This window comes from Varroa jacobsoni, unplaced genomic scaffold (genome assembly GCF_002532875.2).
Source record: "Varroa jacobsoni isolate VJ856 unplaced genomic scaffold, vjacob_1.0 scaffold_1414, whole genome shotgun sequence".
NCBI lineage: Eukaryota > Metazoa > Arthropoda > Arachnida > Mesostigmata > Varroidae > Varroa > Varroa jacobsoni.
In genome coordinates this window covers 19,046-35,473 of record NW_019214316.1, presented here as the reverse complement: position 1 = coordinate 35,473, position 16,428 = coordinate 19,046, and the positions used below count along the sequence as shown (strand labels likewise).

The 16,428-nt window shown below is 39.8% G+C and overlaps 2 protein-coding genes and 1 long non-coding RNA gene across 9 annotated transcripts in view; 2 read left to right on the top strand and 1 right to left on the bottom strand.

Annotated features, from left to right (window-relative positions):
- LOC111269789 (uncharacterized) overlaps window positions 1–4,564 on the top strand; it is an 11,553-nt gene extending 6,989 nt beyond the window's left edge. The window contains exons 7-10 of the mRNA XM_022849613.2: window positions 64–359; window positions 696–1,225; window positions 1,398–1,661; window positions 3,602–4,564. Coding sequence (XP_022705348.1) covers window positions 64–359; window positions 696–1,225; window positions 1,398–1,661; window positions 3,602–3,828 — 1,317 coding nt within the window. The 3' untranslated portion in view covers window positions 3,829–4,564. The remainder of the gene's footprint in view (window positions 1–63; window positions 360–695; window positions 1,226–1,397; window positions 1,662–3,601) is intronic.
- LOC111269790 (bone morphogenetic protein 1) overlaps window positions 1–11,590 on the bottom strand; it is a 16,052-nt gene extending 4,462 nt beyond the window's left edge. For 2 of the 6 annotated variants that reach the window (XR_015314690.1, XR_015314692.1), the window contains exons 1-8: window positions 11,244–11,590; window positions 10,089–10,304; window positions 9,533–9,743; window positions 8,910–9,363; window positions 8,444–8,761; window positions 8,057–8,279; window positions 7,383–7,485; window positions 6,331–7,065 (exon numbers count right to left, since the gene is read on the bottom strand). Coding sequence is in view for 1 of the 6 variants with exons in the window: in XM_022849614.2 (XP_022705349.1) it covers window positions 7,421–7,485; window positions 8,057–8,279; window positions 8,444–8,761; window positions 8,910–9,363; window positions 9,533–9,743; window positions 10,089–10,304; window positions 11,244–11,349 (1,593 nt within the window). In the remaining 5 variants the exon portion in view is untranslated. Of the gene's footprint in view, window positions 1–4,666; window positions 7,066–7,382; window positions 7,486–8,056; window positions 8,280–8,443; window positions 8,762–8,909; window positions 9,364–9,532; window positions 9,744–10,088; window positions 10,305–11,243 lie in introns of those variants that run through there. The other 4 variants (XR_015314691.1, XR_015314693.1, XR_015314694.1 and 1 more) reach the window with 4 other exon arrangements.
- LOC111269791 (uncharacterized) lies at window positions 10,180–13,483 on the top strand. 2 transcript variants are annotated; one of them, XR_015314695.1, is made up of 5 exons: window positions 10,180–10,267; window positions 10,427–10,481; window positions 10,873–10,940; window positions 11,579–11,698; window positions 12,121–13,483. It is a non-coding gene; the product is annotated as an uncharacterized LOC111269791 (long non-coding RNA). The 2 variants fall into 2 exon arrangements; XR_002685938.1 differs by having other exon boundaries at window positions 11,579–13,483.
- The last annotated feature ends 2,945 nt before the right edge of the window (window positions 13,484–16,428 follow it).

Genomic DNA, 16,428 nt, shown 5'->3' with positions numbered 1-16,428 from the left:
ATATATCATTGTAAAGTTGTAAAAGTTATTTTTGACGGTTTTCACTTGAACGAACATTAACAGTCGAAGGATATGGCAGCTGATCTGGGAACCGAAAGCTCTTCTTCGACGGATATCTCGAATGCGACGATTGTTGATCACCAGCTTGATCAAGTCGAACCACAGCAACAAACGACTAATGTACCAGACCAAGGCTCCATTCTGGCCGGTCAACATGCAACGTGCTTAGCTACCACAGTGACAACTCTTATAACTTCCGAAGTTACCGCGCCGTCAACACCTATAACAACACTTTCGACAACAACAACGCCCGCAGTCCCACCAAAGACTCCTCTTTACGGCCGTGTTGGTCAAAATCGGTTAGTCTGTCGGATTAATACGCGCTGGACATAAGTGATAAGCGGACCTTATGAAGGCTTAATCTGTGACTACTGTTATTAATTCGTGTAATAATAAGTCAATGAACATTGTATTGTAACTACCCTCTTCCGTATTCTATTTCACTTTTTTCTTTTTTTTTTTCTTAAATATCTCCAGTGTCAAAGTGGGGAAATGAACAAAAAAGCTGACGTTAAACCAAACCCCTAGTAATTGAAGCGAGGCAGAGATTGTTATTTGATTATTCTCTTGTACTACATTCTGTATAGCATGTTAACAAGGCATCATTGGTTCCTTGTTGCCTTTGCGTGCTACAGGTTCGTTCCCATACCGGAGCCGTTGGTTTTGGGTCGCGAGAAACGAAAAGTGGTCAAAACCGAACGCATGCAGGAGGCAGAAGGGGTACTCCTACGGCGTACGACACAACCCCGAGCCAACACTGCCGCGAGCCACGGAGACGTTCTTGCACGCGACACAGCGACAAGTCAAAAAGAACACCACAACAATCGAGATCGCCGACGCAGGAGCCATCCGGAGTCACACATACAAACGAAGGAGAAGTCAGTGGAAGAGGCCGCATCCCAGGCAGATGAGACGGTCGATGTGACACTCAAACATGATCAGGCTGTTTCAGACGATGATGGAGCGACAACGCCTGGTGCAGAAAAATCCGGTGGACAGCATTTTTGCAATACAAACACGTCTCCGCACACGTCGCATTATCGGCTTCCACAGGATAGTTTCGTTGAAAAGGATATGGTGCATTGTATGTGTGACGTTGACGAGGAGAGCGGCTTGATGATGCAGTGTGACATCTGCCTTTGTTGGCAACACGGAAGCTGCTTCGGTAGGTTACTTGAAGATGGTCATGTTGACAGCAGTTTTATAATTGCTGTGAGCCTATTGCAACGACCCTGTTATATTATAAATAATAGTTAACTCAGCCTTTGGCATATAAATGTTCTATTCCCAATCTCACATATTCGATTTTTGTCATTTCTCCTGCCCTAACCAAAAAGGTATTGAAAATGAGCAGCTGGTTCCAGAGCGTTACGTATGCGTTGCATGCTCTAATGCCCGGCGTGTTTGGGCCTCTCAGGCTCAAAAACAAGCAGCTTTCCGAGCGATGACAGAGGGACGGTTACCTGGTCTTGCTCCGGGGTTGCCGATAACTCCGTCGCCACGTTTCATTAATTTAGCACGCGTAGCAGAAGTAATGGCCCGTTTAAAACGTGGAATGCAGGGTGTGGAAAGGCGGGTGATGAGGATCGCCCACGACTCAAGTGAGTACTGATTCATTAAGAGAATGCAGGCATTTTCTAATCTAAATTCACTTTTCATAGTTTCTGATGACGAAGTTAACTGCGTAAATTAGTTTGTAGTCTGTGCGTTCATTCCCTGAAAATAATATAGGAAATACCACGCATATACTTCCAGTTATAGAAAATAGGACTCACGTGCAGTACTCATTTTCTCAATATAGGTCATGGGCTCTATGGGAAGAGACTATTGATGTACCTTTTTTTTGCTATGAATTTTGCGAAAACATTTCATATGTCTATGATTATGATTTCGGTAGTATTCAAGAATCTCTTGACGATGTTTGACGTGTCAGAATCACTACTCTTATAGCCGCAGGAAAGGCCATCATTATAGATCGACCTTTTCAATATCTATCGAAAGGAAAGTCAGATATAAATTTTGGTCTGCCTTTTTGTACCTCATGTGAGGGCAAGCAGCAGAGTGCGTTGGAGCTAAAGAAAAGCGAAAAAAAGTTGCCAAGATGTCCTTCGACCATGTTCATGGTTCTATAATTTTTGAGTAAAGATTTGGCACTATTTGATTTTTTTACGATGGCAACACTGTAACAGGCTACGTATCTAATATCAATCTACTTAGGAATCTAATTTAAATTGGATGAGGTCGGGGAAGACACTGCATAGTTACCCTGATAGATGGCAATCACGGAGATGTTACAGCAGGCGAATTTGTCAATTGGGTCGTTAAAGCTGGCGATGCTGCCGCTGCTACTACAAAATGGGCAATAAAACCGCCATCGTTTTGGATAACAACGATAATAACTTTAAAGAGATGTTCGTCGATTGTCTCACTCATCAACAGGCAGGACAAGCAATTCGGCTGTAGTCGCTTGTCCTTTAACATATGTCAGAAACTTTGATTTGGATAAGTTCATTTGTACTTTTTACTTTTTCTAACTTTGTGAAACCCGGCTGAAACGTTGTGCTGCGTGGAGCACAACATGCGCCGTATGCTTAAAGTATTTTATGCAATTAAATGCATAAGTGTAATTACACTTATGCACTTAATTGCATTCTGAAGCTTATGCTACCTATGTTAAACTATTGTCCGGCGTTCGCTTGCGCGACATATAAAATGCAAAATTGTTCAACAGATAATTTTAGTCCATGTCCTCTGGTTCATCTATAAAAGTTTAGCAAAGTCTACTGGACACTAGATTTCCCTTGTGAATTATTTACATGCTTGTTTATTTTTATGGCATATACGTATATTTTTACTGTTATTGACCGTGGCAATATATGCACTGGTGAGTTTATATAGGGCCCAGTATAGCAGCTTAAACACCAGGGTGTTACAATAGAATGCAAAGTTCTATTTCTAAGGAAGACTTCGAGCCTTTGTTAAAATTATGTGTCAAAGTAACGTTTTTGAGAATGGTATTGTCGCTTACTATAACAACTCGCAAATGCATAAAAAAAAGCGCCTAAAAGGCGTTCGACATTAATTTTACTTCTCCGGAACTGAATATAGATATAGAATACTTACAAAGACGCAATAGTTAAGAAATAGAAAATGAACCCTCGTTTCTGACTGATGGCAGATGGAAACAAACTAATAGAATTTACCGTTTCATTATAATAACAAAGTTCAGTACCATTAAATAATAGAAGCGCAAACGAACCATGTGAAAGCTGCACCCGTCAGTTGTATGAAGTTGTCGATACTACGATAGATAACATTATGCCCGTGCAACGAAACCAAAACAGGTCAATATCAGATTCAATGTCTGTTTCAAAAGGTGTCAAAAGTTACATCCTATAATGTATGTTACCCGTATTTTAGTTTTACTTTACCACATAATTTGTACCACAAACTTCGGGTAGAACAAAATCGACTTTTAATGCGTACTGTATAATTAATAGATAATGTAACCACCGTAATGTTGTATTTTTAACGTTTGCAGATATTCCTGCTATGGAGAAACGGATCCTGCTCGCGGTCGCAGCAGGCGATGTGGAACGTGCTCACCGTCAGTTGGACGCGTGTGAACGAATTGTAGAAGCCATCGATCGTCTAGCAGGTGACGGTGGGGCGTGCAGTGGCACAAGTGAGGCTCTAATCCTTCGGAGCACAGTTAAAAGCGTGCTCAAAGACCTAGCAGCTGTACAACGGCTGACCTTGTATAAGTAATATGTCATGCAAATCTAATCGCCTCCGTTAATCTGTAGCCACATTGAATGCGTAATGTATATATTCGGTAATACATGAATCAATGAGCCTCTTGTATAGGCTACTATACAACAGGATGCGCATAAGATTGTTTTTTCGGGTTAGATAAATGTGTGAAAAAACTGCGACAAGCATGACAAAGGCTCAGCTAAACTTGAGGCATCGTCGTATGTAAGAAATTGGATGGCATTAGCGGCAGTCAAACAGGATGATCGTTGTGCAGTTCTGTAGTTGGAAAATTAATTATAATGTAATTAAATTTAGCTGTCAATTTTCAGTTGGTTCTTTTCAAAATGCAAGGAAATCGCGCAATGCAGCATCATGGGCATGATCTTGTTGGATACAATTAAATGTAGTAGTAATAGCAAATTTGTTGCGATGAAAAACTGGACCGAGAACTCTTATAAAGGGTTACTGAATGACTCAACGTTGAATGAAATGAGATAGTATCTATAGTTAATTATGTAACTATTATGAAGGATAAGAAGTGCCACTAATTTAGATGTTTGTGCGTAGAACAATTATCGTATTACACTGACTACAGGTGAATGACACCTGTTTCTTGTGTCTGTTGAACGGGAGTGAGAGCTAATGTCAAACGAAGAAAGAAATTTGAAAATTAAATTGAAATGACATCTGCACTCAAGAGGAATTGTTGTAAATAAATGAAAATGGCTTCGGCTTTATTGAGTTCCTATACAGCGTGTATTTGTTTATCCAGATAGGTGAATTGTAAGGGTATTCAGAAGTCACTCCGTTGAAAACCTGCTATTGAATCATAATTACGAAAACACTAACCTCGTTCTATCTATGACACAGTTTATTATTATGACACAGTTTAGTTATGTTTGCACCGAAATTTGTGATTATAGCGGTTTGTTGGGCTGACATATCATGGATCTTCGAGTTGGCTTTAGTTAAGTTCATAAACGATTTTCTGATATGTTGCCCAGAATGGATTCACTTGTTTAGATTCGCGTGTTTACAGGGTAACTTTACCTTATGAGAGTAATTAAAACGCCTACCGTATATCTGGCCGTCGAAAACGTATTGACCGTTTCAACTCGAAATTAAAGAAAATATCTTTTATATTTTAAAATAACACTACGAAATTGGATATGCGCCATTTTTATCCTTTACTGTAGAATTCATGTAGCTTTTGGGCGAAAAACTGCAAGCAAAAGAAATTTTTGAACCCTTGTATTGACACCATTAAGGGAATCCTGCAAAGCCGGAAATAAATGATAGTCTGATGGTGTAAAATTTTGACTACAGGTCGGATTCATTCAAATTATTGCCGAAAAAATTGAGAATTTTCCGGCTAATAATGTATATGGATGGAAAATATTCACTAATTCTGGTCGATTTATCGATAGCTTACCGAAATCTTGTTAGTTGTTCAAATGAATTATTTTGCCAAATGGCAGTAACTGCATAATATACAGTTCCGTTTCAATTTGATCGGACACAAAGTTCTTTTCTTTGCCGCCGGTCTGGCCTTCGCTACAGATTGTAAAGCACAGATTTTTTTATTTGCACAGCATTGTTGCATGTAATCTGTTTTTAATCACCCGTAATCAACCGCTATCAATAATTCACTTTCTGTAGACAGAAATACGATTGGATAAATACTTCTGCGTAAAAAAAATATCAGACCTTTTGTAGCCAGCTTTTCTCAAACGTTTCAAACCTGTGTGATGGTCGATGTTTAGTTTCTTGGCAATATTGTTTTTTTTTTCTTTCTTTCGCAAAAATTTCATCAACTATGTTCGTAACTGGTCGTCCGTTACGAGGAGCATCTCTTATATCGAAATTTCTAAAACGAAGGCGGTACAAGCATCTTTAGGCCGTTTCTTCCAATAAAGCATTTTGATCATAAGTAGCACAAATTGTTCCATAGTCCTGGGCAGCTTTTTGTCTTTATCGAAATAGAACTGTTAGAGAGAAAGCAATTTTTTGCACAGTCTTATTCATCTTCAAGGTGCGCTTTATCAGGTCTGAATTAATGCATCTCGACCATTGTAGCACATCTACTACTTCCAACTCTTGGCTTTCAGATGACATCAACACCAATTCGATGCGACACATATAACTTGAGATATGTAATTTTAAAGCCATTTAACTATGGCTTCGGGTGGAAAATACCTTTCATTTAGCCAGCATAATGACATATATATGAGATTCTTTGCATATCATATTCATCAAATGGAGTTGGATATATAGCAAAAGTTCTCTCTTTATATTTTTTATGGTAATCACTATTATTCACTGTTACGAGCATCGGTGTCGATAACTGTTATATAGAGTCATTATTTTTATCATCGTTATCATATTAGCAAAATACATCATCTCATATCTACACCATACAGTAGTGCGGTGGCACTGATAAATGCTGCCTTTATATTTTTTTTTGCTAGTAATAATATACAGTCTTTCTAAAGGCTCCCGGACACGTCTACTTACACTGGGGTTAATGATAGTTGAAATGATTCCTTGCGGGGGTGCACTTTTTCACGCTGGCGCTCCGTGCGTGAGTAAAGTAAAACCTCAGCCGTAGAGTTTTGGTTGTTTCCGTTGTTAATTTTCTTCAGGCTACGTACATATTTGTTATCGCATGAAAGTAAACGAGTTACTCCCTATATCCCAGTTTCGTTTGCGTATTTCTGTTGACTCTGGTAGCGGATATAGTGCTAAAGTAACGATTTGTCGTGGAACACGCACAGCGGGCGGTTTGAAATTCCATTACCTAGGCGCATTTAAGAAGAAGTGCCTATGTCGAACGTTATCGTTATAGAGTTTCATACAGGATTATAGCTCAATAAGTGCATGACGACATGATATGATTGAAGAATCATTTTAGAACCACATTGAAATACTTCTATACATAACGAACTTTCTAAAGACAGTGCACAAAAAGGTTCGAGCAAGATCTATTTGCTTGTATTGCAAAACACACATAATTGTTAAAGGTTTCGATCGAATAGTTTTTCATACCAAAGCGATTTTGGTTCTTCAACAAAACTTGTAGATAATACGTACAAATATCTACCACTAGGTCTGCTCTTTTTCTTCTTCTTCAATGTGAATAAATATAGACCCGTTAAGCAAAATGTTAGAGCAGATGCTTCATCCTTCACTGTATATTGTGTTAGACTGAGTGATCGACTACCACACGCATCGTGCTAGGTTTTGTTTTATCTGAAAAGATAGATGAAAAAAGTTTTGAAAAACTTCGATATACAGCTATAGAAAATTCGTTATGCGATATATGTCCTTGATGTGGTTTGGATCAGTGACCCTTGCGCGGAAATAGAGAAACAAGACTTCGTGCCGTTCCATAGACGTCCATCAATTATGAAACCTACTGCAGGTGAATTGCGAATGATTAAATAAGAACTGCACCCGTGAAACTGCCCTCCTTTATCGGCAAGTATAGCGAAGTGTTTACACAAGACTATCTGGAGACAACCAAACACTTATATCGTGGCGCAGTACATCTAAGCAAACGGCGTTACCTTATGTTGGCGCTTACGTGACAGCCTGCACGGACCAATTAGTTGTCACGCTCAGCTTTCGTGTCAACGAACGGCTCGAACGTTGTTTCATAGCTACTGCAATCTAAAAGAGTAAACAAACAGCCTAAGTTATGCGGGCGACTCGAGCGAAGAGTGAGTCTACAGAATAACGTGCATGAAGCGTACTCATGCTGAGCATAGATGGTTTTGTTTAATGTAGCTGCTTCGACTGCCAAGTTTACATAAACGAATCTATGTAATTGTAACAAACCTTGATCAGGAATCTACTTATTACAAAGACTGACATTTTCAGAGCAAGCAACCTGACAATCAACTTATATCTGATAAGGGCTAATTTTTAGAATCAGCAATCTTGAAAAGAAAGTTGAAAACATTGACGCTGCTCGAACAGAGTTAACGCTTTACCGAAAAAAACTGACTACGTGTACTAAATGTAAATGAAGTGCGGGTTTATTATGCGTTTTTGGTCGACAAAGCAAGTGTGTGACTTTTTTCTTTGTTTTGAGAACAGTTCCTGCGTATATGAGTTAAGGCACATTCTATATAAGCTTTAAGCACTCAGTTCAAACTACAATAGCGATGAATTTTTCTAGACGTTTATCAATTTATAAAATCAAAGTTAATTATATCCTTTTTTTGCGTTGTTCACAAACCTTTGTCATTTCGAGAGACGCAGTCCGACCCATTTAGAGGAAGTTGATGGGTGCGATTACTGTGTGTAGACGGCGGCGGAACGTGACGCGCTTCAAACAAAAATGTTATCGAACTTCCGTCGAGGCTGCCAACGGTCGAAGTGAAGTCGACCAGCATCCGATTTGAGGATGATTCGAATTCAGCGCGAGGCGCGTCTAATGCGGGCCGATTTGTATCGCATAACTAAAATCATTGTGTAATAGACATGCATGACCACCTTCTTTTTATTTGTCCTTAAAAAAATGAATATATATATATATATAACGAACAAGATCTGCAATAAATCGTTGATGAACTATGACAAACTTTAGTGATAAATCTGGAAGTATTTGCCAATGCTACAATACCTTGCTAAGAATGAAACGAGGATCGGGCTCGGCTGCATCATAGATCCTCACAGCTTCTGCGCAGAATGTGACCCTTTCAACTCGAAATTGTGAGAAAGCGACACGAATCCGTTCTCCAGATGGAGCTGATAACCGAAACTGGCAGGACGTATTTGCAGGGTACCACGAGCGAATGGAATTAAATGTGGACGGTGAAACCGACAATGCTCGTTGTATGATGCATGAACCACTTGGCCCTATTCCCAGCGCTCCTCCTGGCATGCTTCCCCGATGTAGCTCAATTGTTTCGCCTTCTCCCGAATCGTAGACGCTATCCGCCTAAAAAATGTTTTATCATATTTATATGTATATATAGTTCCTACAAGTTAATATGCATATATAAATTCTACAAATTAATTGAACAAGTTAAAAAATACTAGTTATGGGGATTCGATAAATGATAGGACTAGCGTACTCGGCTACATACTTTGAAGTGAAACCCCGTGTTGAGTAAAGGCCCTGCAGGTGATGTAACAAAGGTGACGAGCATCTCTGAGCCGGACGCAACGATATTCGACTTCAATCTGCCTCGGCCACAAAGCGTCGCTATGACTGGGTGATCATCAGTAGGACCATCGTGGATGCGGACATAGTCAAAAAGACAGTCAGATGGCTCTCGTGAAATCGGTCGTGGGAAGCACATCAGCAGATTGTCACAGCGCAGGCCGTCTACATCAAAGAATACAAGATCGAGGCCTACAAGACTCTGGCGTACGCTGATCCGATAGCGACAGTTGAGGTTGCGCGGGTAAATGCCGGGATAGGCTGGGCTTTGCACGAAGCATCGGCCTGGAGCGCAATCCTTAAACAGCCGCTGGCAGTACGTGTTCGGCACCGGCTGGCCTCGCCGGTGGGGATACAGATTGGAGTATTGACCATATCTGGACCACAAATATGAAAAAGAAAACTTTCTACATATAATTATATATAATTTAAAGGAAATGTGCAATGCTTAATTTTTTTAGAAACAATTCGGCCTTCCTTTTAGAGTCATAATGGCACAGTCATGTATATTTTGACAGGCCGAGGGAATTCCCTATAGTTTCTAACCTGGACGCTACTTCTTGCTGCTGCTTTACGGTCGCCTCGAAATGTATATACGTGTCGGCCTCGTACACGTCGACGTGGAAGACGACCTTAACGTATGGCGTTTCCGAAATGAACGTCTTTGGCGAATCGATTTCGCCACAGTAGAAGCCGGGGCCGTCGCGGTTCGAGATGTTTGTTTCACGGGCATAGCCATCCACAATCTGCATATATCCTGTAATTTGCGAACCGACAGAGTAAAGTGTAAACCATTAGTAAGTTGTAAGTAAACATAGGCCTTTCCGTTTTGTAAAAAGGAAGCAAAGAGACAAAACCGGAAAATGCTCCAGTCAAACGGACCTTCTAATATAATGACTTCGTGTTATGGTTTTCAGTAACTGTATCCTAAGCGCGACTCCAATTTTTTTTTATCTCTAGTAAAATATATAAATGTTTTTATTATAAACGAGTGTGTGTTACCATATATTTCGTTGGTACACCTCGCTTTTGTAACCTTTCAATGTCGACGTCTCTGAAAAAGGTTTACTGTTTATTGGGTCTAGTTATATTTTGAGCCTACCTCCTTGGCATAACTGCCGGTCATCAGAAGGTGCCCCGACACGAAGCCTTGTGAAGCGCACAAAGACAACCCAGTCATCACGAGCCGGACGGACGCGAATACGATAAGCGCAATGAAGGGGTTTTCCGCGGTTTCGTTCGTTCAACACGGGAAGCTCGACGCTCTGGTAGATGTCTACGGTACGAGAGCATTTTTCCGATGAGTACTCCGTATCGTCTGTTGAGTAAAACCACGGAAGAGCATATATATTCAGAACTAATGCACATATGGCTAAACACATCCAATAGTGTGTACACGTGTGGGAATCGAAAGAGTAAAATTTAAATATATTTTTTCAGAGTGTTCGTTAAGAAGTCAACCGCAACTACCTGTTTAATCCAAGAGCTTACAACGGTAAGTCTACACAAACTCCTAATTTTCTTTTGATTTTTCTTAGTGACGGTGTTATTTATCTTAGACTCTTAGTAATGAGTCTCTTGGCGCTTGGTAATGCTTCCATCTGTGAGGTGATTACTTCATCAGCGAATATATTTAGACAGTCAAAACATATAATACTACGACTTCAAATGTAGCCAAGGACAGTTGTAATAGGTTTTTTCAAATTTACAAAGGATAAGGCGCTCTTTCAATGTGGTTTCTATCCCCCGGTATTGACTAGTGAAACAAGCCAAAACCCTTTGATATATAACATCAAAATAGAAATCCTTTGTTTGTCGTTATCGCTAAAAACGGCAATTGTTTACCGGCGGTTGTATTCCGTTTGCTCAGAATCAACCTTTTTCAGGGCATCACGGACTCGTAGTAAGAGTGCACAGCTACATGGAATCATGCAGGATCTATTCGATGTTATTGGTGAGAAAAAGTTGAACCCGACGTCGTAACGGATTGCTTAACAGTCTAGTTATCATTGATACCATAAAATCGAATGCAGCTATCGAAGTTTACTGCCAGTTAAACAAATTTCTTATTACAGTACAGGAAGTTTGTTAGAGTATTTATATCTGTAAGCGCTGTGTTGCAGATGTTGGTACTATCACTCGTGTAATAAACCTTTTTTTGTTAGATCATATATAACTATATCGACTAAGAGAGTGATCAGAATTTTTAACCGAATTATATGCATATTTTGATCAGGAATTCAACAACACTTTATACCGTTGCGTGATTCTGCAATATCCTGTGATTGCCATTCGCGCGCTTCAGCTAGCAACAGCGCGCTCACTATGAACAAGATCGCCCACCGTAGCTCCTGTAGAAGCATCACTCTTGGCCAGTTTCAGTTTTGGCCGTATAATTGAATCCAGTCTATCGTGTATTATTACCGAAACACACAACTCCTCAATTTTCTGCAGACCACTGCAATTCTAGTTGCATGAAAGTCATTAAGCACCGAAAGAAGAGCTTTTATTGGGCGTAACGCCCGCTGTTTTACTACTTTATTCTAATAAGGCATCTCCTGTTTCGCCAATTATATCCTACTCGTGTCCTAGATATCACAACACTGTCGTCTGCGTGTAGGACCGCGTACGCAGTCCAGGTCGACGAATGAACATCGCCCGCCGTGCTAGCGCATCTCGCTCTGTCCTGTCAGCTCTGCTCCCCTCATCGAGGTAGCAGCAACCACTAGCGCCCCCATTTGGAGGTAGACGACCAAAAAGAGATGGATGAAATCTAAAGGGATCTGAAGATGGGGTCGTCTGGGTGTACTCCCGCTTCCTTCTCATCAGTTACTTGCCAAGTATTCTGTGCGACGATTTCAGCAAGCAGCGCTGTTTTGTTGTCTAGACAATCTACAAAGAATGCGTTCACGCTGTACGAAACGAAGCTATATCGCAACTAGCTGGCGAAAGTTTTATTTTTTAGGCAATTTATCCATCCCACCTCATATCTCTATGTATATAGCAATACCGACATTTTTGTTGCTTCTCTCAAGCTGACTAATGCATTCATCATTGGATAATTTATATGCTAAAGATCTGGATGATTTCGAGTTCGCTCTGGTTTTTTTGTGTGTGCCTCTGTTTCTTTGTAGGTGAGAGACTCTATCTTGTCTGTCCAGCCGATATACTCTTTCAACGCTATCGTACCCTCATGGCGAGGTGAAGCGAAGTGAGGGACATCCTGAGTAAGTTAGGCTGGGGTTGATGTGCGTCTGCGGGATGAAGCCGTAGTGGAGCACCCATTACGCAGATGCTCGTGTACTCTGTTCTTCGCATTCGCTAGTCTATACCCTCCTGGCGAACCCCTTCCCTCGCTCCCCCAGTTCGTTCATCTCTATTTCGTTCTTATAAAGGCGGAGGATGGCGAGTAAGATCGCAGCGAGAGAGTGGAGCACCCTCTCCCGAAGCAGTGCAGGGAAGGGTAACAAAATATGAAGTACGATTTACTAAAGTAAATGAAGTACTGAAGTTTGAGTTAGTAGCTAATCTAAAAAAGAACTAGTTAATTTTGAATGTGTTTAATAAATTAGACTGCTGGAAAATGCATTCTGACTCGACGCGGTCGGGAAAAATGTGTTGAGTACACCTATTCTTATATTTTATAATATTTAGACTAACATTTTTATTTGCGCACATTGTGTATACTTCTGTACTTCATAATGGCCTTCAACGATTGTGTAAAGCAATTCAAGAACCATATAGACTCGTAGGTAATCGACATTGTCACTAGACTCCGTAAAACATGTAAAGATAAATAGCTTTTTAAGGAACGAAGCACTCTTTGAAACGTATATATATATATATACGTATTTATATAGCTGCCTTTGGCGAAGATGAAAACCATCTCATTGCGGGTCAAATGCCGAGATTATTATTTCCATTTATGATATCGAACTGCTTATGAAAAAGAAGTACTCCAATGATGTCTATACTATTTTGAAGTTTAAGCACTTACCGCTAGGTGTTCTAAGAAACAGCAGAATCCACCAGAATGTTATCTGGAGCCGAATAATTATGCTGAAGTTCTTTGAAAACTATCCTGATGTTCAATACGAACCTCAACGATATCACTTAGGAAAAAAGATCAGGCTTCACAGGACAGAGTAAGCAGTTAGACTAAGCAAGAACATGCCCAGCATTCATACGGCTGTTACAAATATCACATAAGACGAAGGTCAATCAGAAGGAGACAAGACGTAGTGCCTGTTTGCTTGAGCCATAACGGCCCATGATCCATCGATGCGACGCAGTGGCGACGCACTCATGCTCAACGAATTACCCTTGACGTAACTGATGACCGCATTTCGTAGCTGCCGGATTAAGGCGTCGGCGTTAAATTTGGTGACGATAAAAGACTGAGTTTTCTAAACACTCTAATTTTCGATAACTGTGAAACCATATCCGGAATATGCAAAAAAAATAATAAACAATGCGTAGGATCCCCTCCGCGATACATTTCACTATAGCAATTATTATAATTAGATACAAATACACTTGTACTACTTTTATTGTCTCTGCGGTTCAGTTTCCTATGTGCTTTAACGAGCTGTTCCGCCGCTTGTTTCACCCTGCATTTTAGCAGTGCATTGAGTCTCAAATAGTGATTGAGTTGTGGCTTTACCTTCTGATATGATATTCAGGGAGATATGGACCATGATCTTGAGTATATCTGCCATTACGAAAAGTATAATTATAATTCCTGTGTTGTAAAAGGACATACGCGTTCTTGTTTTCATTTTCCTATTTCTGACTGATTACAATGAGAAATAAAATGCGGCATATCGACCAGGAAGTAACAAGAGGCTATAGGCAACAGAGGGAGCAAATGATGAACTCTAAAGTAGTGGCAATTTTGCAGAAATATCAAGCACAGTCTCTCCAACATATTGAAATGTCCTAAAACTGTGTGGCTTCCTTGAAACAAGCTTCGTTTCACTATGTTCATATAGATATATTGTTGATTGTATATTATCCAAGAGATTCAAATATTATTAGAAATAATTAAATCTTGAAAAAACTCAGTACCATTTGCAACTGTTAATCTACCTATTTTTTAATCTTCTCTGGTCGTGTTCGACATTAGGCGAATTAGTCATTTTACAGTAATATATATATATTTTGCATGCTTTAGTATAATTCAATTGTGAGTAAACACGTATTTTTCGTCGACTTGTTATAACGAAGTGTAAAAAAACGTTCTATAGACTACTCAATCGAAAGATCAGTCTCTGCTTCTTGACAACGGGTCATTTAACGGCAAGAATGAGCTGGTTTCTTATTTAGAACCAAGTGAGTTCGACCCATGCGGTGAGGGGCTGCAGTTCGTGATGAAAAACTAAAGACGAAACTATTGATAGAATGCACACAACTTGACTTCCTTTAAATTTAGTCAATGAGAATAACAGCAATAAATTACTATCGTTCCTATTTATCCAAGTTTATTTTTTACGTCACAAACAACGCATGTATCTTTCTATAAACTTACTGACAAAATAACAGCAGAGCCATATTGACCGTAAGCAGCGTGCAATCTTCTTTCAGCCTTAGTTCTATTGTTTAATAGGCACAGCTTTTTCCTCTTGAGACATTTGTATCATTAGGTCTTGTTTCTGTCTAGAATTTGTGCAATGTCATGCGCTTAAATTATACGCCATTAACATGACAACCGGACACTGAAGCCGTATCAAGAGCCCCAGCCACTTCGACACGAAACTTTTTGCCTGCATTTGATAATTCTGTACGCTACGTACCATTGATCATTAAGGCTACCTACTCGTTTACCTTAGTCCAATGTAACTATAAAATGAGATTGCGGTTAACGATGATCCCAGTATGAGAAGGTTTGCGGTATCAATCGAATGAATGTAATAACTTTAACAATGAAAAAAACAAAAATACTACTCTGTTTGTTCCCGGAACGCGTCAGTGGCATCAACAAGTGTCACTTTTGAGTGAGCTGACAATTCGAATCGGAACGGTTTGTTGTTCCTAGAGATTTTCGGTTAAACAAACAGGTAGAAACGGAACACGTAATTCATTCGTATCCATAAACAGATTTGACCCAATTGCACGCTACAGAGTTCCTGCATTTCAGACGCTTCGGTAGTTGACAAATGACTTCATAATGAAGCTCTAGAAGAAGTCCAACGGATACTTTACAGCCGTCAATAAACGAAAGGCATTCATTTTAGGCATTGTTAGCTTCTTCTAGATGCCCGGCCAGTAAATTGTGGAGGCTTGATGAACTAAATCGTAACCTAACCCAATGTAGTGGTAAACAGCTGACCAATAAGTGATCTACGACTATAATTAGGATTAAGATCAGCTCAATCGTAGTAACGGTGAGATTTTCGATCATGTACATGGTCTCTGGAAAGGTTTCAAAGCCAGGTTATTGGAATTACATGAACTTTACCGAAGGATCAAATTTGTTGAGCAAGAAGTTCTACAGAGCGACTATTATAAGCATGTTTATTAATCTATATATAGTAAGTGTATTGCTTATTTAGTTTGCTCGAGTGTAGATACTTCAAAATAAAGTCATATCAGTACGTCTGTACAGCGTCTGCACGAGACGTCCGTCGTGGGATGCCCCGCGAGTTTCAAGTTCACAGCGCCAATAAAATTTCTTACCACGGTGGCATATGCTGCATTATGCCAAGTTTCAGAGTCAGTTAGCGCACAATTGGTGTTTTCACCATTTGACGCTTTTTCAATAAAGCCATTTAACCAAGCGAAGTCTCTACCTTTTTTTTCGTTTCATCCAAAATTAATGAGTATATGTAACTTAATTTGTAGCACAATCGATGACGAAAATCTGTAGAAAGTTTTGTTACCTTACGAGATGGCTTTGCATGTCCCTATAAAGTAGAGCGTTTGGGGTTTAAGCTGTTACAATTGGGGGGCAACTTTCGTCAAAATCGGCTGCAGTCGGCAATCTCATCGCTACGCCTTTTTTGAAAAGAAAGTTTGCACACCCTGCTACATCGATTGTAAGTTTACGAATTTAGCTATAATTTACCTATTATGTATAATGTATGTATGCGCTTGTCCTGCGGTCAGCTATTAACGGTATTCGTCGGGGTGTTGCATCGATCGCCTGTCTAGCTAGATGGCTTTGAAGTCACATATCTCAAGCAGTACTAACTGTGTCAGGTCGGCCTTGTTATCATTTGAAAACTAAAATCTACATATATCAGATGTGCCACAGTTGTCGGAATGCCTTTATTTAGGCTCGAAATTTCGCCTCTGGAAGATGAGTAAAATCTTCATAAAAATTTGCTATATTTTATAATTTTATTACGATTAAGGCACGAAAACTGGCCAAATCATAAAAAAAAAAATATGCTATTTACAGTCAGAGTGTGTTAACGAAAGAAATCGCTCTGTTCTCTTCGTTC